The 24,641-nt window shown below is 46.6% G+C and overlaps 1 protein-coding gene across 2 annotated transcripts in view; it reads right to left on the bottom strand.

Annotated features, from left to right (window-relative positions):
- The window catches only part of XXYLT1 (xyloside xylosyltransferase 1), a 196,792-nt gene that overhangs the window by 143,894 nt on the left and 28,257 nt on the right, over nt 1-24,641 (bottom strand). For both annotated transcript variants that reach the window (XM_054482823.2, XM_063662580.1), the window contains exon 2: nt 7,201-7,348. In XM_054482823.2, coding sequence (XP_054338798.1) covers nt 7,201-7,348 — 148 coding nt within the window. The remainder of the gene's footprint in view (nt 1-7,200; nt 7,349-24,641) is intronic.

A 24,641-nucleotide genomic window follows, 5' to 3' on the forward strand; every position in this document is an offset into this window, starting at 1 on the left:
AGGGAAGGAGGGAGGGAAGGAGCTGCTGGTCTAGAATTTCCCATGTGGGTTTTGCCCCAAGCCTGCAGGCATTCTGGCCCTGCCTCAGTTCTTTCTCATGCAGGCCTGTGAACCTAGGCTAAGAAGCATCCAGTGTCAACTACCTGAATCTTACACCAGCCTTTGCCACCCAGCAACACTGACCCAAAGTGGACCCAAGAATGTTCTTGAAAGAGACCAACCATCTGCCTGCAGCCTCAAGACAGTAAGGCCCCCATGGCAGACACTGAAATAAGGACTCTCGGGGTGATAACACCCAGGAGGCCAGGAGAGCTGGATGGGGCCACCCCAATTTGTTGCCAGCTGGCTTTGCTGTTCTTTTCTACAATGGCAAGCGTCACGCTAGGCTTCGAGAGATGCGGGCAGAGGAGGCTCACTCAGGCCCAAATCCTACCTTTTGAGGGATTTTATAACAGCTTGCATTTGTCTGGTCTTTTATCCACTCCCATGGATCTCCGCAGGAAGCAAGCAGGCTGGGGCTGATGGCGGCAATAATCACACGCTCAATGTTATGGAGATTTCAGAAACCCTGATGCTGGGAGCTGGGGGGAAGCGGGTGGGGGAGATATGAAGCATTTTTAGCAGCATTACTTTTTTTGTTGTTTGAGACGGAGTCTCACTCTATTACACTGTTGCCCCGGCTGGAGTACAGTGGTGCCATCTAGGCTCACTACAACCTCCGCCTCCCGGGTTCAAGTGATTCTCCCGCCTCAGCCTCCTAAGTAGCTTGGACTACAGGCGCCCACCACCACACCCGGCTAATTTTTTTGTATTTTTAGTAGAGATGGGGTTTCACCATGTTGGCCGGGCTGGTATCGAACTCCGGACCTCAGATGATCCGCCCACCTCGGCCTCCCAAAGTGCTGGGATTACAGGCGTGAGCCACCTCGCCTGGCCCGGCCCACACTCTTAACCACAACACCACAGGGCCTCTTTTAAGTAACCTCCCAAGATCACGAAGCCTTGACCCTGGGGGTCACAGTGTTGCAATTTGCACCCAGCTCTGTCCGATCCTGAGCCTGGACTCCTACTCTCTCTGATACACCAATCCCCCTTTCAGCCTGCTCAGACCTGCCTGCCTCAGTGCTCCCTACACTGGACATCAAGAGATGATCAGACGCAGCCACGCACAGCCCCAGGCAGTACAATGAATGGAGCCCATCGCGTGGAATGCTGAAGCTGTCCTTCAAAGCCTCTGGGCTCCCACAGCCCATGGCCAGCGGCACCTGTCAGGAGGCAGACACTACCAGCAGGATGTGTGTGATGGGGTCCAAGCAAGGGACATGTGACCTTTGAAAAGTGACTATCCACATTCTTTAAGCACGGACCACATAGAGTGACTTCCTTCCAAAGAATACAGTATGGCAAGGGGGAAAAGAATAATTTACAGGAGAGAAACCTGACAAACACGACTTCAGCCCAGTGATCAAGGTCAACAGCAACAGTGATAAACCATGTACCCTTGATAGGATGTGGTGTGTCACTGATATGATGTGAGGGAAACAGCTCTTCTCCTCTGCGGCATCCCTCCCATAACCTCCCCAAAACCTGTAACCTCAGTCTAACGGTGAGAAAAACATCAGATAAATCCTAATTGGGGAACACTCTACAAAACAGCTGACGGGTATTTCTCAAAACTGTCAAGGTCATCAAAAACAAGGCAAGTTGGAGAAAATTTCACAGCCACCTCCTCCAGGAAGCCTCCCTTCTTCCTGCAAATGCCTGTGACCTGTCCTCTTCTGAAGCCCTCAGCATTGGGTGGCTCTTCATGTTGTCTGCCCTCATTGCTGGACCATGCCACCTGCCCCACTGACATCAGCCCATGAAGCAGCAGCCCAGCAAACATCTCTGAGACACCAAGGGTGGCCAGCACCACGTCTTGCAAACAGCAGCGCTTAGCATAGGCTGGATATTGACAAAGGACCGACTGCAGGACAGCAGAGCCTTCCAGGGGTGCATGGGGGATGACAGGAGAGTCTCCTGGGGGCCTCTGGCCAGCCTAGAGCCCTGCTGCTTGTCTGGAGGCCTGCCTGCCCTGCTCAGGGAGAAGCCACCACAACCACAGAGCATGCACCGTAGCACAGCCCATACTGCTGAGCTGGAGCCAACAGCGCCTCAGGCCGTGTGACCCAGGAGGGGGAAGCTGGCAGTCCTGGAGGAGTTGCCCTTGGCTCCCTCCAGCTCCAGTGCGGCAAAAAATGTTTTCTTTTCCATTGCATAAGATGCTTCCAGTGGCGACAAACCCAACACCACAGACAAATGGAAATAAAAGCCCTGTGGATGCGGGTGAAGAACACAGTGGCTGTGTCTGTGGAGGGCACACAGGCAGGCAAGCGCTTGTGAGCAGCGAGACCAGCCGCATGTGAACCCCCAACAAGCAGGGAAGAGAAAAACAAGCTCTGACCGAAATCAGAGCCAGCATGTCCCGCCTGGCAGGGCCCCTTCGTTCTTCCTGAGGCCCTTGCTCAGATGTGGTTCTGGGCGCTGCTGCTCCGAGGGGGCGATCAGGGCAAAACTCATGGGTTTGACCAGCCCAACCCTATGCCAGCCAGGTCCCCTCTGCGGGGCTGCGACATGGGGCCCAGAAGACAGGCAAGGATGCCAAGTCCTATAAGTTTCACAGGGCTGGGCATGTGTAAGAGGCTGGGTGTCCAGGTCTGGACATCAGAATGGGCATAAGCTCCGGACTGAGAACTCCAAGGGCAGGGAGGACACAGATCGCTGGAGAACTCGGAGAAGTGGCCTAACCTCTCAGCTCCTCCCTTTTCTTTCCTGTCCAGCGGGACAGCCACTGTCTTGAAGCTCTTAAGTGGCTGCCTGAGGTGGCCCCCGTGAGAAGTCAGACACTAACAGGCTTAGAACTGTACAGACACTAGTAGGCTTGAAACTGTACAGAACCTCACCTGTGTGAGTTAACAACCCTGGGCGGCTGGGGGTTGACACACCCTGGCCTTACAAGGGTCACCTCTGGCCCAGTAATGCTACCTTTGGGAGCTATCATGGGAAAGAATCCTAATTAGAGAAAATAATCTGTATGCATGCGGGTATCCATCGTATAATTTACAATACTAGAAAAAATAGAAAGCATCTAGCTAGCTGAGAAAAGGGAAATGAGAAAGTGAACTGAGGTTCATCTACTCAATAAAACCATTTGAAAAATTTTCAAAGACTATAATTACACAGAAAATGGGGACGTGAGCCATTAACTGAAAAAATCATGACATAGCTTCATTTGTACAATTTCTTTCATGGGGGTTGAAATGAAGATTCAATTTCAAATCTTCATCTATAAAAAAAGACTCAGAATGATTTGATATACAGGATAACTTCTACTTTGCCTAAATGTTTAAAAAGCTACATGTTGGGAATATAAAGAAGATAAAGAATCAATAATGATGGCCGGGTGCAGTGGCTCACACCTGTAATCCTAGCACTTTGGGAGGCCAAAGCAGGCAGATCACTTGAGGTCAAGAGTTCAAAACCAGCCTGGCCAATATGGTGAAACCCCATCTCTACTAAAAATACAAAAAAAAAAAATTAGCCGGGCATGGTGGCGGGTGCCTGTAATCTCATTTACTTGGGAGGCTGAGGCAGGAGAATTGCTTGAACCCAGGAAGCAGAGGTTGCAGTGAGCCGAGATTGTGCCACTGCACTTCAGCCTGGGCGACAGAGTGAGACTCTGTCTCAAAAAAAAAGTAAGCACATTTTAAAAGTAGTTTAGGTACAGAAGGATGACCCTCATGCTACAGAAGGGAAAGCGGGAGGAGAGGTTTAGACACAGAAAAAGAATCTGGATTTCTGGGGCAAACACTAGACAGGACCTCCAGAAGGAACTCAGAGGAGCACAGGCTTTTCTGACCCGCCCTCCTGGGTGAGACCAAGGGCTCAGGCTCCACCCATACTCCATTCTCACTTTCCTGGAGAAAAATGAATGCTATGAAAGAAACAGAATAGCCAACGTAACAAGAATGCAGCAATTACATGACAACAAAACCATCAACCAAAGCACAAAACAACACTCATTTCTATGATTAAAAAACAATGAATGCAAAAAAGGCAGCAGTTAAGAATCATGACAAACTCAAGACAGCATGAATGATGTCTGAAAACAGAGTGTCCTTCCAAAAACTGCAGGAATTCCAAATGATCTCAGTAGGAACTCCCCAGCGCTGCCAAGTGTGCCAAGCCAGACTTCCTGGCAGGACACGCCCCAGACGCCACAGGAAACTCAAGGACCGCTCATTTTATTTTATGACTATCAAATTTTGGTAACTCCTAATAACTCTTTTCTTAGGAAAAGGCTTTGGGGCACATGTAAAAATGAATTGCTGCCAGGCGCGGTGGCTCACGCCTGTAATCCCAGCACTTTGGGAGGCCGAGGCGGGCAGATCATCTGAGGTCGGGAGTTTGAGACCAGCCTGACCTACATGGAGAAACTCCGTCTCTACTAAAAATACAAAATTAGCCGGGCGTGGTGGCACATGCCTGTAATCCCAGCTACTCAAGAGGCTGAGGCAGGAGACTCGCTTGAACCCGGGAGGCAGAGGTTGCAGTGAGCCGAGATTGCTAAACCATTGCACTCCAACCTGGGCAACAAAAGCAAAACTCTGCCTCAAAATAAAAAAAGAATTGCTGGAGGCACATTATCACTCCCCTGAAGAACCCCTGAAAAGACTGTGTGTTTGGGTCGGCTGGAGGCACATCTAAAATAACTCCTTCCCCACCTCCTGATGCACGCCCCTCGGAGGGTGGGGCCCACACCTGGAGGGACACCAATGATGCATCCATTTACTGCATCGACTGCAAAGCTCTGGCCAAAGCCTTTTCTCTGTAGACATCACTGCCCCCCTGAGCTATGCCAGGCTCTTGGGCAGAGCTAAGTCAGAGAGGGCCGGAGCACCTTCCTGGCATAATTCTCACCCTTTCCCAGAGCTTAGGAGCTCCCTAACTCTTGTCATCGGTCCCTGCACAATTCATTGCCTGGCTGTCCTATAGCTGGAGGCAGAAGAATTTTCTCTTCCCTGACAAACCACGAGGAGCTGTATTTCACCTCCCGCTGGGTACTCCAAAGCATAACCCAGCCCAGAGTTGAGCATGCAATGGGCAGGAACCTAACAGCTGACAGAGGGAAAGAGGCAGGAGGGAGGGAGGTGAAGGGAAGGCAGGCATGCCTTCCCCTGGCTCCCTAGAACTACAGAAACCCCTGGGGGGATTCCTACAAGCCCTGGGCTCTTCAGAATGCAAGCTGAAACAGCTCACTGCTGCAGCCCCTCATTTTACAGGTGGGGAAACTGGTGAGGCCAAGAGAGACAAAGTGGCTCAGCCCTAGGCACATAAGTGGCTAATGGCGGAGCTGTGAGCAACACCTCCATCTGCCTGCCCTCTAGAATCTAGAACAGAACCATGTCCTTCTCAAGTCTGAGCCACCCACAGCTCCTGTACTGGGCTGTCCAGAGAAGTCATGTATGGGGCACCTGATGGGGTAGAAGTTAACTATTTAGAGAAGCAGCTTCCAACCCTGGCTCTGCCACTTAAAAGGCTGTATAACCCTGGGCAGGTCTTGCAACTCCTCAGCTTCACCTGTAACCCCACAGGATGGGTAGAAGGGTTGGTGAGCTGACAGAGCTGCACCTGGCTCACTGCAAAGGTTCACCAATGCTAGCTCTTCACCCTAGGCCCTGTCGGTGAGCTCGTCTCCTCTCTTCTTCAGACTCCTGCCCAGTGGAGCCCCCTGAGCCCTTGCCTCACAACAAAGAGGACACTCAGAGGCCTCCAGGGTGCTGGAACTTGCCTGCAAAGTCCCAGCCAGAATGGATGGGCTTGCTTTTCCCTGTGGCAAGACAACCTCCCAACAGGAACCGAGCTTCAACTCTCAACTCCCGAGTCTCTGGTTCACCAAGCACCTTCTTTTTCACTTCTGTTCACTGGGCTGGAGGAGCAGGGCTCCACCATATGGTCCACTGTCCCCTGGGCTACCAGGACCTGCCTGGTCTGGAAACTGCTGGAAAACTCAACCAGCCACAGTTGAGATAACTGCTACCCCAAGGCCCCAAACACCCCTTCTCACCATTAAGAGGCTCAGGACATGGTTCACCATGGCCAGAAACTAGTTGATATGGTTTGGCTGTGTCCCCACCCAAATCTCATCTTGAATTGTAGTTCCTATAATCTCCACATGTGGTGGGGGGGACCTGGTGGGAGGTAATTTAATCATGGGGGGCAGTTATCCTCGTGCTGTTCTCATGCTAGTGAGTTCTCTGAGATCCAACGGTTTTCTAAGGGGCTTTTTCCCCCTTTTGCGTGGCACTTCTCCTTGCTGCCAGCATGTGAAGAGGGATGTGTTTGCTTCCCCTTCCATGACTGTAAGTTTCCTGAGGCCTCCCCAGCCATGCTGAACTGTGAGTCTATTAAACCTCTTTCCTTTATAAATCGCCCAGTCTCAGGTATGTCTTTATGAACAGCATGAGAACAGATTATACACTGGTCAATATCCAGGGCTCCAGAACCCATTAAGGATCACCGTAGGGAGATCCTAGAAACCAGACACACTCCAGGAGTTAGACCCTCCAAGGCTTCCAGTCCAAGCATGACCAGACCTGCCAGAAATTCCATACAAGCTGGACCTCACACACTGGATGATACATCTCTCTTTCCTGGGGACAGACGCCCAGAAAATCCTTCTAATTGCGCATTGGAGTTTCTTCAGAAGTTCTACATGATCATAATTTGCACCTCTCACATCTAGATTTGCTATTTTAAAATCAGATAAATACAAATTCAAACTAGAAAGAACAAGATCATAAATTTGGACGGAGGATCATCTAATCCAACCTACCATTTTTCAGATGAGCAAACAAAGTATGGGGGTTGAGCAGTGGGGAAAGAAGGGGGCAAGTGCAAGGGGCAGAGTCCAGACCAGAGCCCAGAGACCCCCTGTGTCCTCATAAATGGACCCCGGGAGCTATGCAACCAAGGCCCTGCCCTTGATTCTTGGTGTAGGAAGCTCAGTGGTACAAAGGGCTTGGTTTGGCTCCCTCATCCACTCTCTCATGTTCAGTGGAGCTCTTCTCTCTGATACAGAGCCTGGGCAGTGTTGGAACCAGGGAAACGGATGCAAAAGTCAGACACCCAGGGGCTGTTGCTCCTGGAAGCCCAGGTTACCTTTTGGCATGATCTGATGCATGGCAACCGAGAGAAAGAAGATGGAGTCACTGTAGTAGGTTCCCGAGCCAGCACTGAAGTACTTCTGCATGGCCTCCACGACGGGGAAGAGCTTATCCGTCAGCACAGCAACGTCGTGGAAGATGACCTGCAGCAGGTGCAAAAAAAACCAAGGCTCAGCAAACCAGTTCTCACTGCAAGCTCGACACCCAACACACACCTGGGCCCACAGAGGCAGAGGCAGATGGTGCCTCTCCAGGGTCCACAAGCAGGGGATGGGGCTAGGGGTAGCAACGGAGAGGTAAGGAAATGAGAAACAACCAGGAGTCAGAATTGAGGCCGCACTAAGGAGATGGGGACACTGTGTGAGGGGTGGCATGCAGGCACGCACGTACGGGCTGTGCAGTGGAAGAGAAGTGGGAGGACAGGAAACGGAAACAGCCCCTAGTCTGCTTCCTGCTTTTGAACATGAAGGTGGGCCCCCCTGAATGTAGCTCTGGGCCCAGCAACTGGAAACCATGTGAGAGTGTGTGATCCTCATCACATTGCATGGCTAACACTGCTCCAGGCATCGCCACCTCCTGGTGGCCACTGCATCTGTTCCAAAGGCCAGTCCAATGTTCCAGCTCTACCTCCCTCATCCAACAGTGTGAACAAGGAGAGGGTCTGGCCACTGGAAAATGGAACCCGGAAACTGCTCAGTGCTGCAGTAAACTCATACTCAACCAGCATTTCTTGAGTATCACTGTCACTTTGGAGGCACTGTGAGAAGTATAAGGAATAACCAGGTACACTTTCCCCAAAGCACTTAGAAGTCTAGAGGTACAATCAGCTACGGCAGAGCTTTGCAATTTATGAAACACTCTCACATACCCACACTGATCCCCATGACAACCTAGGGCTTCTGTGAGGCAGACATCACTATTACAGCCTCCAAATTACAAATAAGGACGCAGACACTCAGACAGGTTACACTTGCAGCAAGTCACACTGATAATAAATGCAGAGTCAGAACTTGACCTGGCCTCCAGATTCTCAGCCCCACACTCTTTCCACCATAAACGCATCCTCATTCCTTAACAGCAACCAACAAAGGATGAAGACATCAGCTCAACCCGCGATTAGAGCAGACAAGAGTACTAATGGGATCCTGAGTTGGGTTTCCTTGTCTAACTCTATTCCAGAAGATGAGAAGTAAGGCCCATACATAGCCCCAGCTTCACACATGATACCAGATGACCATGTACTCATCCCACAGGTCTTGCAAGTTTTTTCTGTTGCTCTATGTGCCCCCACAGGATCTAGATCCTTCTACGACACACAGGAGGCACTCAAGCCAGAAGGCTGGGTGTTCCTCCACCTTCTTCCTCAGTGCTCCTAAGAGTTCTGCAAGCACCACCTCCCACCACCATCTTCTCTGGTACGTGACAGGACAAGCCTGCCACACTGCATCCTAGCTGCTCAATCACCACCTCATCAACTCCAAAGAGCCCACCTGAACAGGTGCCAGCAGCAAAAGGCAAAGCCACATGAACCCGACTGCCCTGTTTACACTGTCACTTGCCCTGCCAGCAGAATAGACAGTGGCGAGCGGTGCCCTTGAAGCTCTCCAATAGGCGGGCTCCACTCCATCACTCACCTTTCCCCTTTCCCTCCACCTGCCCTTCCAGTCTCATGGTGTTGCCTGCACTACCTGCACTTCCAGAGCCATTGGTGTTTGTGGCCCTGTAAACCATTGTCTGCTCTTCCCTACTGTTGGTTCTGCTTTTGGCCTATATTTCACTTTTTTTGTTTTTTGTTTTTGAGATGGAGTCTCACTCTGTCAACCTAGGCTGGAGTACAGGGGTGCAATCTCGGCTCACTGCCACCGCCTCCCGGGTTCAAGCGATTCTCCTGCCTCAGCCTCCCGAGTATCTGGGACTACAGACGCGTGGCACCACCCCCAGCTAATTTTTTGTATTTTTAGTAGAGATGGGGTTTTACTGTGTTAGCCAGGATGGTCTCGATCTCCTGACCTCGTGATGCACCCGCCTCGGCCTCCCAAAGTGCTGGGATTACAGGCATGATCCACCACACCCGGCCTATTTCCCTTATTTCTTACACATGTATCTCTTTTTTTTTTTTCTGAGACAGAGTTTCACTCTTGTTGCCCAGGCTGGAGTGCAGTGGCGTGATCTCAGCTCACTGTAACCTCTGCTTCCCAGGTTCAAGTGATTTTCCTGCCTCAGCCTCCCAAATAGCTGGGATTACAGGCACCCACCACCATGCCTGGCTAATTCTTCTATTTTTAGTAGAAATGGGGTTTCACCATGTTGGCTAGGCTGGTCTCGAACTCCTGACCTCAGGTGATCCACCCACCTCAGCCTCCCAAAGTGTTGGGATTACAGGTGTGAGCCACCGTGCCCGACCTGTATCTCTTACATAGCTTATTTCTCTTATATTTCTTTTTAACCTATATCTCTCTTAGTTCACCTTTCCTTTTATTCTTGGGTCTCTTTTAATTTCTAAAGCACTATTAAATTTAGAAAAACTCTGTTACTATTCTTTTATTTTTAATTTTTGTGGATAGAGTATGTGTATATATTTATGGAGTATATGAGATATTTTCATACAAGCATACAACGCATAATAATCATATCAAGGTAAGTGAGGTATCCATCACCTCAAGCATTTATCCTTTGTGTTACAAACAATCCAATTATTTTAGTTATTTGAAAATGTATAACTAAACTATTTTTTATTGTAGTCATCCTATTGTGCTAGCAAATACTAGGTCTTACTCATTCTTTGCAAATATTTTTTGTATCCATTAACCATTTCCTCCTCCCCCAACTCACTCCACTACTTTTCCCAGCCTCTGATAACCATCATTCTAATCTCTATCTCCATGAGTTTAACTGTTTTAATTTCTACCCCCCACAAATAAGAACATGCAAAGTTCGTCTTTCTGTGCCTGGCTTATGCCACTTAACAAAATGATCTCTGATTCCATCACTGTTGTTGCAAATGACAGGATCTCATTCTTATTTATGGCTGAATAGTACTCCGTTTTGTATATGTACTGTTTTCTTTTTCCATTCATCAGCTGATGGAACCTTAGGCTGCTTCCAAATCCCAGCTATTGTGAATAGTGCTGCAATAAACATGGGGGTGCAGATATGTCTTCAATATACTTAATTCCTTTCTTTTGGGTATATATCTAGCAGTGGGATTGCGGGATCATATGCTAGCTCTATTTTCAGTTTTTTGAGGAACCACCAATCTGTTCTCCATAGTGATTGTACTAATTTACATTCACACCAACAGTATATGAAGGTTCCCTTTTCTCTACATCCTCACCAGCATTTGTTACTGCCTGTCTTTTGGAGAAAAACCATTTGAACTGGAGTGAGATGATATCTCATTGTAGGTTTGATTTGCATTTTTCTGATGATCAATGATGTTGAGCACCTTTTCATATACCTGTTTGCCATTTGTATGTCTTCTCTGGAGAAACATCTATTCAGATATTTTGCCAAATTTTTAATTAGATTATTAAATTTTTTTCCTACAGGGTTGTTTGAGCCCCTTATATAATCTGGTTATTAAGCCCTTGTCAGACAGACAGTTAACAAATATTTTCTCCCATTCTCTGGGCTCTCTCTTCACTTTGCTGACTGTTTCCTTCACTGTGCAGAAGCTTTTCACCTGGATGTGATCCCATTTGTCCATTTTTACTTTGATTGCCTATGCCTGTGGTGTATTATGCAAGAAATCTTTGCCAAGTCCAATGTCCTGGAGAGTTTCCCCCAATGTTTTCTTTTGGTAGTTTCATAATTTGTGGTCTTAGATTTAAGTCTTTAATCCACTTTGATTTGATTTTTTTATACGGCAAGAGACAGAGGTCTAGATGCATTCTTCTGCATAAGGTTATCCAGTTTTCCCAGCTCCATTTATTAAAGAGATTGTCCTTTCCCCAGTGTATGTTCTTGGAACCATTGTCAAATATGAGTTCATTGTAGATGTGTGGCTTTATTCCTGGGTTCTCTATTCTATTGCATTGGTCTACGTGTCTGTTTTTACAACAGAAACATGCTGTTTTGGTTACTATAACTCTGTAGTATAACTTGAAGTCACGTAATGCAATTCCTCCAGTTTTATTCTTTCTGCTCAAGATAGCTTTGGCTATTCTGGGTCTTTTGTGGTTCCATATAAATTTTAGGATTTTTTTCCTATTTCTGTGAAGAATGTCATTGGTATTTTGATAGGGATTGTATTGAATCTGTAGATTGCTTTGGGTAGTATGGACAGTTTAACAATATTGGTTCTTCCAATCCATGAATATGGCATATCTTTCCATTTCTTGGTGTCCTCTTCAGTTTCTTGCATCAGTCTTTTATTGTTTTCATCCTAGAGAGCTTTCACTTGTTTAGTTAATTCCTAGGTATTTTATTTTATTTGTAGCAATTATAAATGGAATTACTTTCTTGATTTCTTTTTTCAGATTGTTCACTGTTGGCATATAGAAATGCTAATGATTTTTGTATGTTGAATTTGTATCCTGCAACTTTACTAAATGTATTGATTAGTTCTAATCAATACATTTTTTGTTTTGTTTTTTGGTGGAGTCTTTAGGTTTTTCCAAATATGAGGTCATATCACCTGCAAACAAGGATAATTTGACTTCTTCCTTTCCCATTTGGATACCCTTTATGTCATTCTCTTGTCTGATTGCTCTAGCTAGGATTTCCAGTACTATGTTGCTATTCAACAGAGTGGACATCCTTGTTATTTCAGATCTTAGAGGAAAGGCTTTCAGTTTTTCCCCATCCAGTATGATATTTGCTGTGGGTCTGTTGCATATGGCTTTTATTATATTGAGGTATGTTCCCTCTATACTCAGTTTTTTGAGGATTTTTATCATGAAGTGATGTTGAATTTTATCAAATGCTTTTTCAGCATCAACTGAAATGATCATATGGTTTTTGCCCTTCATTTAGTTGATATGATGTATCACACTGATTGGTTTGTGAATGTTGAACCATTCTTATATCCCTGGGATAAATTCCACTTGGTCATGATGAATGATTTTTTTTTTTTTTAATGTACTGCTGACTTCGGTTTGTCAGCATTTTGTTGAGAATTTTTGCATCAGTGTTCATCAGGGATACTAGCCTGTAGTTTTCTTTTACTGATGTGTCTGTCTCGTTTTTGGTATCAGGGTAACTCTGGCCTCATAAAATGAGTTTGGAAGTATCCCCTCCTCCCCTATTTTTCAGAATAGTTTGAGTAGGGTTGGTATTACTTCTTCTTTAAATGGTAGAACTTAGCAGCGAACCCATTGCATCCTTGGCTGTTCTTTGCTAGGAGACTTTTTATTATGGCTTTGATCTTATTACTTGTTATTGGTCTGTTCAGATTTTGGATTTCTTCATGATTCTATCTTAGTAGGCTGTATGTGTCTAGAAACTTATCCATTTCTTCTAGGTTTTCCAATTTATTGGTATATAGTTGTTCACAGTAGCCACTAATGATCCTTTGAATTTATGCAATTTATGTAATATCTCCTTTTTCATCTCTGATTTTATTTATTTGAGTTTTCTCTCTTTTTTTTCTTAGTCTGGCTAAAGGTTTATGAATTTTTTTTATCTTTTCAAAATACCAAAAAAAAAACTTTTCATTTCATTGATCTTTTGTATTGTTTACTCTGTTTCAATTTCATATATTTCTGCTCTAATTTTTATTACTTCTTTTCTTCTACTAACTTTGGGTTTGGTTTGCTGTTGCTTTTCTAGTTCTAAGATGCATCATTAGGTGATTTATTTGAACTTTTTCTTCTTTTTTGATGTAGGCATTTATAGCCACAAACTTCTCTTAGTACTGTTTTGCCGTATTTCATAGGTTTTGGTATGTTGTGTTTCTATTATCATTTGTTTCAAGAAATTTTTCAATTTCTTTCTTAATCTCTTCATTGACCCACTGGTCATTCAGAGGCATATTGTTCAGTTTCCATGTGTTTGTATAGTTTCCAAAATTCCTGTTATTAATTTCTAGTTTTATTCCATTGTAGTCAGAGAAGATACTTGATATTATTTCAGTTTTTTGGAATGTTTTAAGACTTGTTTTGCAACCTAGCATATGGTCTATCCTTGAGAATGATCCATGTGCTGAGCAGAAGAATGTGTATTCTGCAACTACGGAATGAAATGATCTGTAAGTATCTATTAGGTCCATTTCGTCCATGGTGCAGATTAAGTCTGATGTTTCTTTGTTGATTTTCTGTCTGGATGATCTGTCCAATGCTGAAAGTGAGGTCTCCAGCTATCATTGTATTGGGGTCTATCTCCATCTTTCACTCTGATAATATTTGCTTTATATATCTGAGTGCACTAGTGTTGGATGCATATATAACTGTTATATCCTTATGCTGAATTGACCCCTTTATCATTATACAATAACCTTCTTTGTCTCTTTTTATATTTTTTTCTTGAAATCGATTTATCTGATATAAGTATAGCTACTTCTGCTCCTTTTTGGTTTCCGTTGGCATGAAATATCTTTTGCCATACCTTTATTTTCAGTCTATGTGTGTTTTTATAAATGAAGTGTGTTTCCTGTAGGCAATAGATCATTGGGTCTTAAAAAAAAAAAAATCTATTCATTCACTCTGTGTCTTTTGATTGGAGAGTTTAGTCCATTTACATTCAATGCTATTATTGATTAAGTAAGGACTTACTCCTGCCATTTTGTTATTTGTTTCCTAGCTGTTTTCTGGTCTTCCCTTTTAGTAAAGGTGATTTTCTCTGGTGTTATGTTTTATTTTCATGCTTTTTACTTTTTCATATCCATTGTATGTTTTTAGACTTGAGGTTGCCATGAGATTTGCAAATAATATTTTATAACACATTATTTTAAACTGATGACAAATTAACACTGATTACATAAACATAATAAAAAACAAGCAAAAAGAAAACTAATAAAAACTCTATAACTTCATCTCCCCACTTTTTAACTTTTTGTTGTTTCTATTTACATCTTACTGTACTTTCTTGAAAAGTTATTATTTTTGATTGGTTTATCTTTTCATCTTTGTACTTAAGATATGAGAAGTATACACATTGCAATTACAGTGTTTTAACAGTCTGTGTTTTTCTCTGCACTTACTATTACCAGTGAACTTTTCACCTGCAGATGATTTCTTATTGCTCATTAACCATTAACATCCTTTTATTTCAGATTGAAGAAATCCCTTTAGCATTTCTTTTTTTTTTTTTTTGAGACGGAGTCTCACTCTGTCACCCAGCATGGAGTGCAGTGGTGCGATCTCGGGTCACTGCAAGCTCCGCCTCCCGGGTTCACGCCATTCTCCTGCCTCAGCCTCCCAAGTGGCTGAGACTACAGGCGCCCGCCACTACGCCCGGCTAATTTTTTTTTTTTTTTAGTAGAGACGGGGTTTCACCATGTTAGCCAGGATGGTCTCGATCTCCTGACCTTGTGATCCACCTGCCTCGGCCTCCCAAAGTGCTGGGATTACAGGCGTGAGCCACTGTGTCTAGCCAGCATTTCTTGTACGATAGGTCTGGTATTGATGTAATCCATCAAGCTTTTGTTTGTCTGGGTAAGTCTTTATTTCTCCTTCATGTTTGAAGGATTTTTTTTTTTTTTTTTTAAGACGGAGTCTCACTCTGTCGCCCAGGCTGGAGTGGAGTGGCACAATCTCAGCTCACTGCAACCTCTGCCTCCCAGATTAAAGCGACTGTCCTGCCTCAGCCTCCCAAGTAGCTGGGATTACAGGCGTCTGCCACCATGCCTGGCTAATTTTTGTATTTTTAGTAAAGACGGGGTTTCACCGTCTTGGCCAGGCTGGTCTTGAACTCCTGACCTCAAGTGATCCACCTGCCTCAGCCTCCGAAAGTGCTCAGATTACAGGCATGAGCCACCGCACCCAGCCTGAAAGATATTTTTTCATATATGCTATTTAAGTTTTTTCCCTTCGACACTTTCAGTGTGTCATGCCACTCTCTCCCGGCCTGTAAGGTTTTCGCCAAAAAGTCTGCTGTCAGATGTACTGGAGCTCTATTTTATGTTATTTCTTTATCTTGCTACTTTTAGGATCCTTTCTTTATTCTTGACTTTTGAGAGTTTGATATTAAATGCCTTGAGGTAGACGTCTTTCGATTAAACCTGCTTGGTGTTCTATAACCTTCCTGTACTTGAATATTTATATCTTTCTCTAGGTTTGGGAAGTTCTCTGTTATTATCCCTTTAAATAAACTTTCTACTGCTGTCTCTCTCTCTACCTCCTCTTTAAAGCCAGTAACTGTTAGATTTGCCCCACTGAGGCTATTTTCCAGATCTCGTAGGCATGTTTCATTTGACTCTTTCGTCTCCTCTGACTGTTCTTGCTTGCTTGCTTGCTTGCTTGCTTTTCTTGCTTTCTTTTTTTTTGAGACAGGGTCTGGCTCTGTCATCCAGGCTGGAGTGCAGTGGGGCAATCTTGCCTCACTGCAACTTCTGCCTCCCAGGCTCAAGCCATCCTCCCAACTCTAACTGTGTATTTTCACATAGCCTCTTAAAGTTTACTATTTCATTTTTCTACTTGATTAATTCTACTATTAGGAGATTCTGATGCATTCTTCAGTACATCAATTGCATTTTTCAGCTCCAGAATTTCTGCTTGATTGTTTTTAATTATTTCAATTTGTTTGTTAAATTTATCTGATAGGATTCTGAATTCCTTCTCTGTGCTATCTTGAATTTCTTTGAGTTTCCTCAAAACAACTATTTTGAATTCTCTGTTTGAAAGATCACATATCTCTGTTTCTCCAAGACTGGCCCCTGGCACCTTATTTAGTTCACTTGGTGAGGTCCTATTTTCCTGGATGGTCTTGATGCTAGTGGATGTTTGTAGGTGTCTGGCCATTGAAGAGTTAGGTGTTTATTGTAGTCTTTGCAGTCTGGGTTTGTTTGTACTCATCCTTCTTGGGAAGGCTTTTCAGGTATTCAAAGGACGTGGGTGTTGTGATCTAAGTTTTTGGTCACTGCAGCTGTATCTGCATTAGGGGACATATCAAGCCCAGCAATGCTGTGGTTCTTGCAGATTTGTAGACGTACCACCTTGATGGTCTTAGATCACATCTGGAAGAATTCTCTGAATTACCAGGCAGAGACTCTTGTTCTCTTCCCTGACTAACTCCTAGACGAATGCAATCTCTCTCTCTCTCTCTCTCTGGCTGAGCTGCCTGGAGCTTGGGGAGGGGTGACACCCCTGTCACTATCACCACTGGGACTGCACTTGGTCAGATTTGAAGCCAGCACACCACTGAGTTTTGCCCGAGGCCTGCTATAACCACTAGCTGACTACTATCTATGTTCACTCAAGGCCCTAGGGCCCTAAAATTAGCAGGTGGCAAAGACTGCCAGGCTTGTGTCCTTCCCTTAAGGGCAGTGAGTTCTCTTAGGCCCCAGGCAGGTCCAGAGATGCTATCTGTGAGCCAGGGCCTGCAATCGGAAGCCCTAGAAATCTACCTGGTGCTCTATTCTACTGCGGCTAAGCTGGCAACAAAACCACAAGATAAAGTCCTTCCCACTCTTCCCTCCTCTTTCTCCAGGCAGAGGACTCTCTCCCTGTGTCCACAACCACCACAGGCCCGTGGGGAGTGCTGCCAGGGCGCCACCAATGTTCACTTAATGCCCAAGGACTCTTTAGTCAGCTTGTGGTGAATGCTGCCAGTCCTGGGACTCTCTACAGGGCAGTGAGCTCCCCTCTGGCCTGGGGTAGGTCCAGAAATGCTATCCCAGAGCCAAGGCCTGGAACTGGGGACCCCAAGGGCCCAGTTGGTGCTCTCTCTATGTCTGAGCTGATATCTAAGCTGCGAGACACAGTCCCCTTTATTCTTCCCTCTCCTTTACTCAAGCAGGAGTCTCTCCTCGTAGCCACCACAGCTGTGAATGTGCTGGATCCCATCTGAAGCCAGCAGGTCTCAGGGTCTCACCCAAGGCCCATGGTATGTACTACCTGGTTACCACTGCTGATTATTCAGGGCCCAGGGGCTCTTTCGTCAGCAGGTGATGAATCCTGCCATTACTGGGTCCTTCCCTTCAAGGCAATAGGTTCCCTTCTGGCCCAGGGTGTCTAGAAATGTCATCTAAGATCTAGGGCATGGAATGGGGGCCTCATGACTCTGCCTGGTGCCTTATCCTACCGTGACTGAGCTGGTACCCAAGTTGCATGACAAAGTCCTCTTTACTCTCCTCTCTTCTAACAGAAGATGGGGGTCTCTTTTGGAGCTGTGAGCTGCGCTGCCTGGGTTTGGGGGATAGGGGATGCAAGCACTCCCTGAGCCACCCTGGTGTCTCATTAGGTCATGTAACCCCCAAGTCCACTGGCTCTGAGCCCAGCACAGAACTAGGACTTGCCTGGGTGTTGCAGTCCTTGTGACCTGGTTTATTTAGAACCCCAGAGCACTTTAACCTATGGTAAGAAGGCTTGCTGGAACTCAAGTTCTGACTGCTGAGATGGGTGATTCTCCTCTGTCTAGGCTGGTCTAAATGCTCCCTCCATGGGCATCAGCTGAGTTCTGCCCACTGCTGGCAGCAATGAGTTCCAGTGCAAATCCCACAACTGCTGCACTCTCCTTTCCCCGTCATACAGGTTCTCTCTTAGCACCATGTGGCCGCCGCCACAGGGATGGAGTCAGTGATCACGACTGTCTTTCCTACCCTCTGCAGTGCTTCTTTTGGTAACATGAAGTTAAAACCAGGTACTGTGATCACTCACCTGATTTTTAGTGCCCATGAAGGTGCTTTTTTGGTGTAGACAGTTGTCAAATTTGGTGTTCTTGTGAGGAGGATGGCTGGTGGAGGCTTCTATTTGGCCACCTTGCTCCACCTCCATCCTAAACTTAAAAAACTTGTATGCCACATTGGTCCTCATCATTCCCTAAAACTTGTTTTACGTAACACTTTAAACCTTCTGTCTCATTATAAAAGCCTTTTAAAAAATATCTTCACACTTCTCTTCTAATGTACCATTTTCCTTTATCCTTTTCTGGCTACTGGTTTGTTTTTTTGTTTGTTTTTAATACTTTTTTTCAGATACAGAATCCAGACCAGTTCCTGCTATTTTCCAACAGAAATCTCAAATTACGTTTCTCATTCCTACACCCCCTCCCCTTCCTCTCACCCCTGCCCTGCGACCTCTCTGACAGGTTTCCCTACCTCCTGCCTTCCCCACTGCCCCATTCTGTTCTACCTCCAGAATTGTTTTCCAAATGGAGAAATTCATTTTTCTCTCTGCTTGGCTTCAAGACCTCCAATGACTCTTCGCTCCCTTAGTTACAGTCCAAATCCTCTAGAAGGCCTATAAGCCCCTGTGATAGTGGCTCTGGCTACGTCTCCTGCGCACCCCCCCCCCCCCACCCCCGCCTCTTGTGACTGGGCAGCACTGAACCAAGCAGTCTCCCGTCTACTGGCCACTTCTGGATGACCTACATCCTTGCAGGCCTGTGCTGGCTCTTCCCACCGTCTGTAATTACCTCTCCCAGCCCCCATCTGCCTGGTAAGATCCTATCCAGTTTTCCAGTCCTCCCCTCCAGCCTTCCCACAGCCTCCCACAATTCACCATGCCCTTGCTAACACCCTGCATCGCATGGGGGCTCCACTTACCCTGTCTGACTCACTTCTCAGGGCTGTTTCTCTATCTGCTGCATAGGGCACTCCTTGTAGCCAGAGGCCGTGACTGCTCTGTGCCCTGTATCCAGCCACTGGCCACATGACACGCCATCCATACATCCATACGGGTTTGCTCAACTAAGTGAACTGCACTTTGGGCAAGTAACTAAACCTCTCTGAGCCTCGATTTCTTCGTGGGTAATACAGGATTGACAACACGTACTTCCTGTGGTGTCTGTCAGGGCTATCTGGAACACACATTCAGCCCGGGGGTTGCCACACCGCGCTTATTCCTAAGTGTTAATATCGAGCCTCCTCCCAGCCCCCTAAATGCCTTCTCCCCACATATCAGTTTTCACTCCTAAGCCAGCTTTTCCCTCCCTCCAAATCATCCCTATTCGTTGGAATTACACAAGAAGCTGGAAGCTGACAAGAGGGTTCTCGCAGAAGGTAAGGCCTCTGTATTCACTAAGGAGGAAGAGAAAGAACGGATCTGCGCAGGCATACACGCAGAGCAGGGCTGCTGCAGCCAAACTAAGGGAGATGAAGAGCTATCCTCAGCCAGCTGACTCCCTACTGGCCCCATCTCACCCCAAAGCTTCACAGGAGACAACTGCATCCCATCAGCATTAATAGACTTATGAGGACAAACTGTACTCAGTACATTGTTCCAAACGCTGTGCTGCCAAGCCTGCACCCATGAATATTTCATATAATAAATCTGCTTAAAGATAAATGAGTATGTTTCATGGAATAGACTTTATGCAGCAAGAGACAAACCATAGACACTGCAAGTGTGAATCAAAATACCCAGGCCTCCCAAAGACTAAAACAGGTTTGCAAACCAACCTTCCCAAGGACGGGCTGGCATCTGTCATACTCCGGGGGCCTTTGCCCAGACCAGGGGCTGACACCTGGCAGTGGGGCAGGGGGCAGCAAAGCAATTGTGAAGAGAGGAAATGAGAGGGACGGGGAAGAGAAAAGGCCACCCCTTCGACCTCCCCTCCTCCCTTTTGAGTCCCCCACCTCGAGAGCTGCAAGAAGAACACACAACCTGAGAAACCAGGAATATAAGATGACTCCCATACTGAAGACAATTAGCCGATGAGAAGACACAAAACAATGGTTAATGCCAACCTGGAATATATGATTTTTAGGAATGTAGACAGAAAAGTCTGATCACGATTTGTAGGTTTTATTAATTTGTTTACATACACATACTGAAAAATCCTGTTGATTATAAAATACTATTTCCCACACCCAGCTTACAAAATAATTTCTCTTCAAACCCTTCGTGTGCATCAACAGCAATGCCTTCATGAAGCCCAGAGTCAAGCTGAGCCACCCGGAGCACATCCTCCTCACCAGCTGTTTAGGATGCGTTGGATACAGTTCCCTGTGAATTTATGTAGAATGCTGGCATCGGAAACATCACCCCAACCCACAAGAACCCGTGTTCGTATCATGAGGGCAGTTGGGTGCTGTTTTTAATCACCTAATGATATTTCTCATAGTAGGGTTCTTCATCGGCCTATAATCATATATGTGTAGCCATTCACTAACCTTCAGGAATATCCCGCCCCAGGAATATCCTGCCCCAGAAATGATTAAATCTGTGTTAAATTTCTTTGTCTACTTTTATTTTTAATTAATTCTGCATCTAAATTCAGTAATGACTGAGCTTTCTTTTCAGGCAAAGGTGTCCTCAAACAGTACTTTGTTGATCAAACTAAAATATGTAACCGAGAAAGTGCTGCGTGATATAAAAGACCTGGAAAGGCTCAACTCTTTCGAAAGGGACAGTGTAGGGAGGAGGGGAAAGAGGTGAAGCTTGCCTCATATTCTACCGTGCACAGCAAAATCAACGCTTGTGATGCAGGGAGGCTGAAGCATCAGTCATGGCAGAGCCTGGTGCCAGGCAGGAGCAGGTGTCTTTGCCGCCCAGCCCTGTGCTCGCTGGCACTGAGATGCCTGAGAGCCAGGCCACCACTCCTCTAAACAGTCCCTGGGGACATAAAGTCAGGCCAAGCCTTTAGCTGCATTTGGTGGAAAAAACTCATTTTATCACTTGGCCGGCCCCACTGGGAGTCAGGTCACAGCCACGCTCCTGAGCCAAGAAGGCAAGTGGCAAGGGCTGGCCCCAAGCACGGGAAGATGCCAGGTTTCCAGGAAAGCCCAAGGCCTGTTTGAAGAACAGCCGCTCCTCTGGCCACAGATAGCAATGCCACAGGTCGGCTGGAGGCCAAGGGTCTGCCCATCTCCTTCCCATGCTCTGCCACAGACCATCCCCCAGCTATTGGAGGGAAGGTGATGGCACAAAGCTCAGGCACACTCTCCCCAAGTCCAGCAATCCTGGTGCCTCTGCCAATGCTGAATCCACCTCCTGCAGGAACCACAAATAGGTTTCAACTTGTCCTGAGGGGCTGCCTGGAGCAGAGGCAGGAAGGATTCTGCAGCAACATCTGGACTCCACGAGAAAGCCTGCCATCAGCAGAAACATCCACCAGTGGGCTGGCCAGCTCGCCTCCCACATAGTTATCATCCAAGCTCAGTGGGCGCCACATTTAGGCTGTAATCACCCCAATGATGAGGAGTCGGTGCCTCCTGAGACTCAAGAATGAACTCATTATGAAAAGCACAGTCTGGGGTTCAGATGCTAAGATGCCACCTAGTCACCTGGCAACCCTGGTCCAAGTACTTGAACACCCTAACTCCTCCGCACAATGGGAGTCATGTGACTGTCTCACAGGGCTCCTAGGAGGAACATAATGGGAGCTCAATAAAGGACAGCTGACACTGCCATTACTCCATTCCAATAATTGGGAAGTTTTTTCCATACAAGAACACCTAGATTAGAGAAAAGAATACGTTCCGTATTTACACAGTGCCAAGATACTGCAGGCACTAATAAAAGCTAACTGGTAAGGGCAGGCGCAGCGGCTCATGCCTGTAATCCCAGCACTTTGGGGAGCTGAGGCAGGTGGATGGCCTGAGCTCAGGAGTTCTAGACCAGCCTGGGAAACATGGCAAAACTCCATGTCTACCAAAAATACAAAAAATTAGCCGGGCGTGGTGGTGCACGTGGTGGTGCAACTCAGGAGGCTGAGGTGGGAGGATCACTTGAGCCTGGGAGGTAGAGTTTGCCGTGAGCCAAGATCTCCCTACTGCACTCCAGCCTGCTGGGTGACAGAGTGAGACCCGGTCTCAAAAAGAGCTACAGCAATGCTCCACTGGAAGGTAGTTCCAGGCCCTTCCTCCTGCCACATTCAGCCCGCATCTGGATCCCACCTCTGCTGGGGGCTGCCCAAAGCCCACCTAGGTTCCTTCCATACTCTTCATGCTTAGCATGGAGTACCTATTTGCAAAACAGGCTTCTAAAGTCTAAAACGGGCCGGGCGCGGTGTCTCATGCCTGTAATCCCAGCACTTTGGGAGGCCAAGGCGGGTGGATCACCTGAGATCAGGAGTTCGAGACCAGCCTGGCCAACATGGCAAAACCCCGTCTCTACTAAAAATACAAAAATTAGCCGGGTGTGGTGGCACATGCCTGTAGTCCCAGCTGCTAGGGGGGCTGAGGCAGGAGGATCGCTTGAACCTGGGAGGCAGAGGTTGCAGTGAGCTGAGATTGTGCCACTGCACTCCTGCCTGGGCAACAGAGCAAGACTCCATCTCAAATAAAAAAGAAGTCACTAAAACGATCCAAACCTATAGGTAGATCAAACACAATTCTGAAATGAAGAGGTCTTAATGTACCAGAAAAGTCACTAAGTAAAGACATCCGCCTCCCAATTGGAAATGGCCTCTCCCACTCTCCCACTCTCAGGCCTCGTCAAGCCTGGCAGAACACCAAGGCCGGCCTGAAGAAGTGGGGCAGGTCTTTCAGGACCGACACCTACTTGGCACATTCCCAAGGAGGAGCTGTTCACACTTTCTTGAAGCAAGGGCAGCTGCCCTGTGATGCCCGGTATCCATACACTCGAGGACAAGCAAATGAAATGACAGGCTCTGAGGCTGGTGGGTGGGGACACAGTAGACCCCACTATGGGCCCCACAGAATTTAAATTAGGGCACAGCTATTCTGTGTCCTGATTTTCATGTCTGAAATTATATCAAAGGTGTTTCCTTAAAGGAAGTTTTCCTGGAGCAACAGACAGATGTTGAGTGATGGATGGGCAGAGCTACACTACCTGTTGATCTCTCCCCAAGGCTTGTCAGCAATTCCAACAAGAACTGGAGGAAAAATGACTTTCTGGGAAAACAAAACAAAACATTGTTTTCCAATTAACCTGCACCAAGAATGTGAAGGCGCATTTCCAGAAGGGAAGAAAAATCTGCTAACGGACTGGGAGTCTTTCATTCCTACACCCATGCCAGACACCTGAACACCCCAGGGCCTATGTACTGTCTACTCTGCTCAGAGAACCCTCCCCCAGAACCTTCTCCTGCCTGAATCCTTCTAGCTGTCCAGGTATCAGTTCAAATGTCACCTCCAGAGATTTTCCCTCACCAAAAAAGTAGCTACCACCCTCACCACCAACACACACACACATGCACACAACACACACACACATGCACACATCAGTCCTGGCTATTGCATGACCAGATTCATTTTCTCCATAATACTTATCACCAGACATGTCATATTTTTCAGTGTTTAGTCACTTACTGCCCATCTCTCCCCAGCCAGCCTGTAAGGCACCATGAGGGCGGGACCTTGTCTGTCTTATTCATTGCTGCATATCCAGCTCTTAGTCAAGTGCTTCACATGCAGTGGAGGCTCTGTAAATGCTTGCTGCAGGTAGGAACGAGCAAATAAAGGGGCAGAGAGGAGGGGTGATGGGACAACTGTTCCAGACACAGAATGTTGCCCTGTGGCCCGGTAGCACCTGGGAACTCAGCAGTTCCTTCCGACCCCAGCATCTGCCCCGGGCATGTCATGTGCTTCTCCATCTCCAACCCAACCCTCACCCAAAGAGAGAGATTTCTTCCACATGGGACTTATTCTAAACATTCCGGAGCACAGGCCTCCTTCTCACCTTTAAGCTGCTAGACAGAAGACCCAGGCTACAATATCTCACTTTGTCAGTAGGAGCTGTTGCCTCAATTTTACACCCAACCTGCAAACTACTAATATGACTTTGATGACTGGAGGAACACCAGGGTTCTTGGTCTTGCACCGACAGGATCAATGACATGGACACATGTGGAGTGGTTTTAAGGAGCGAAAAGTTTAATAGGCAAGAAAGAAGGGAACAGTTCCCCGTACAGAGACAAGGGACGGGGCTTGGAACAAAGAGAAACAAAGTGTGGTGGAAAAGTGGGAGGTTACATGGGAGGCTGGAGGAGGTGGGGTCTGATCTGCATAGGGCCCAGGGGATTGATTTGACCAGGTATGTTATTTAAATTGCCCGTAGAAAAACCTTAGCCCTCCCACCTTAGTCCTTTTAATATGCAAATGTAGGGCGCCATGATGTTCTGAACACAAGGTGTTGTCTGGAGGTGGCCATGACACTTGCTACAACCAGTGACGAGAAGAGGGTGGGAATCCTTATGTTGAGTGAACGCAGTTTCTAATGGCTGACATTCGCATATCAAAGCTTGCTGGCCTGGCCCTTCAAGATGCCTTTTCTGTTAGAAAAGAGATGGTTTGGCAACCCAAATGCCCATCAATGATAGACTGGATTAAGAAAATGTGGCACATATACACCATGGAATACTATGCAGCCATAAAAAAGGATGAGTTCACGTCCTTTGTAGGGACATGGATGATGGTGGAAACCATCATTCTCA

Source organism: Pongo pygmaeus, chromosome 2 (genome assembly GCF_028885625.2).
Source record: "Pongo pygmaeus isolate AG05252 chromosome 2, NHGRI_mPonPyg2-v2.0_pri, whole genome shotgun sequence".
Taxonomy (NCBI): domain Eukaryota; kingdom Metazoa; phylum Chordata; class Mammalia; order Primates; family Hominidae; genus Pongo; species Pongo pygmaeus.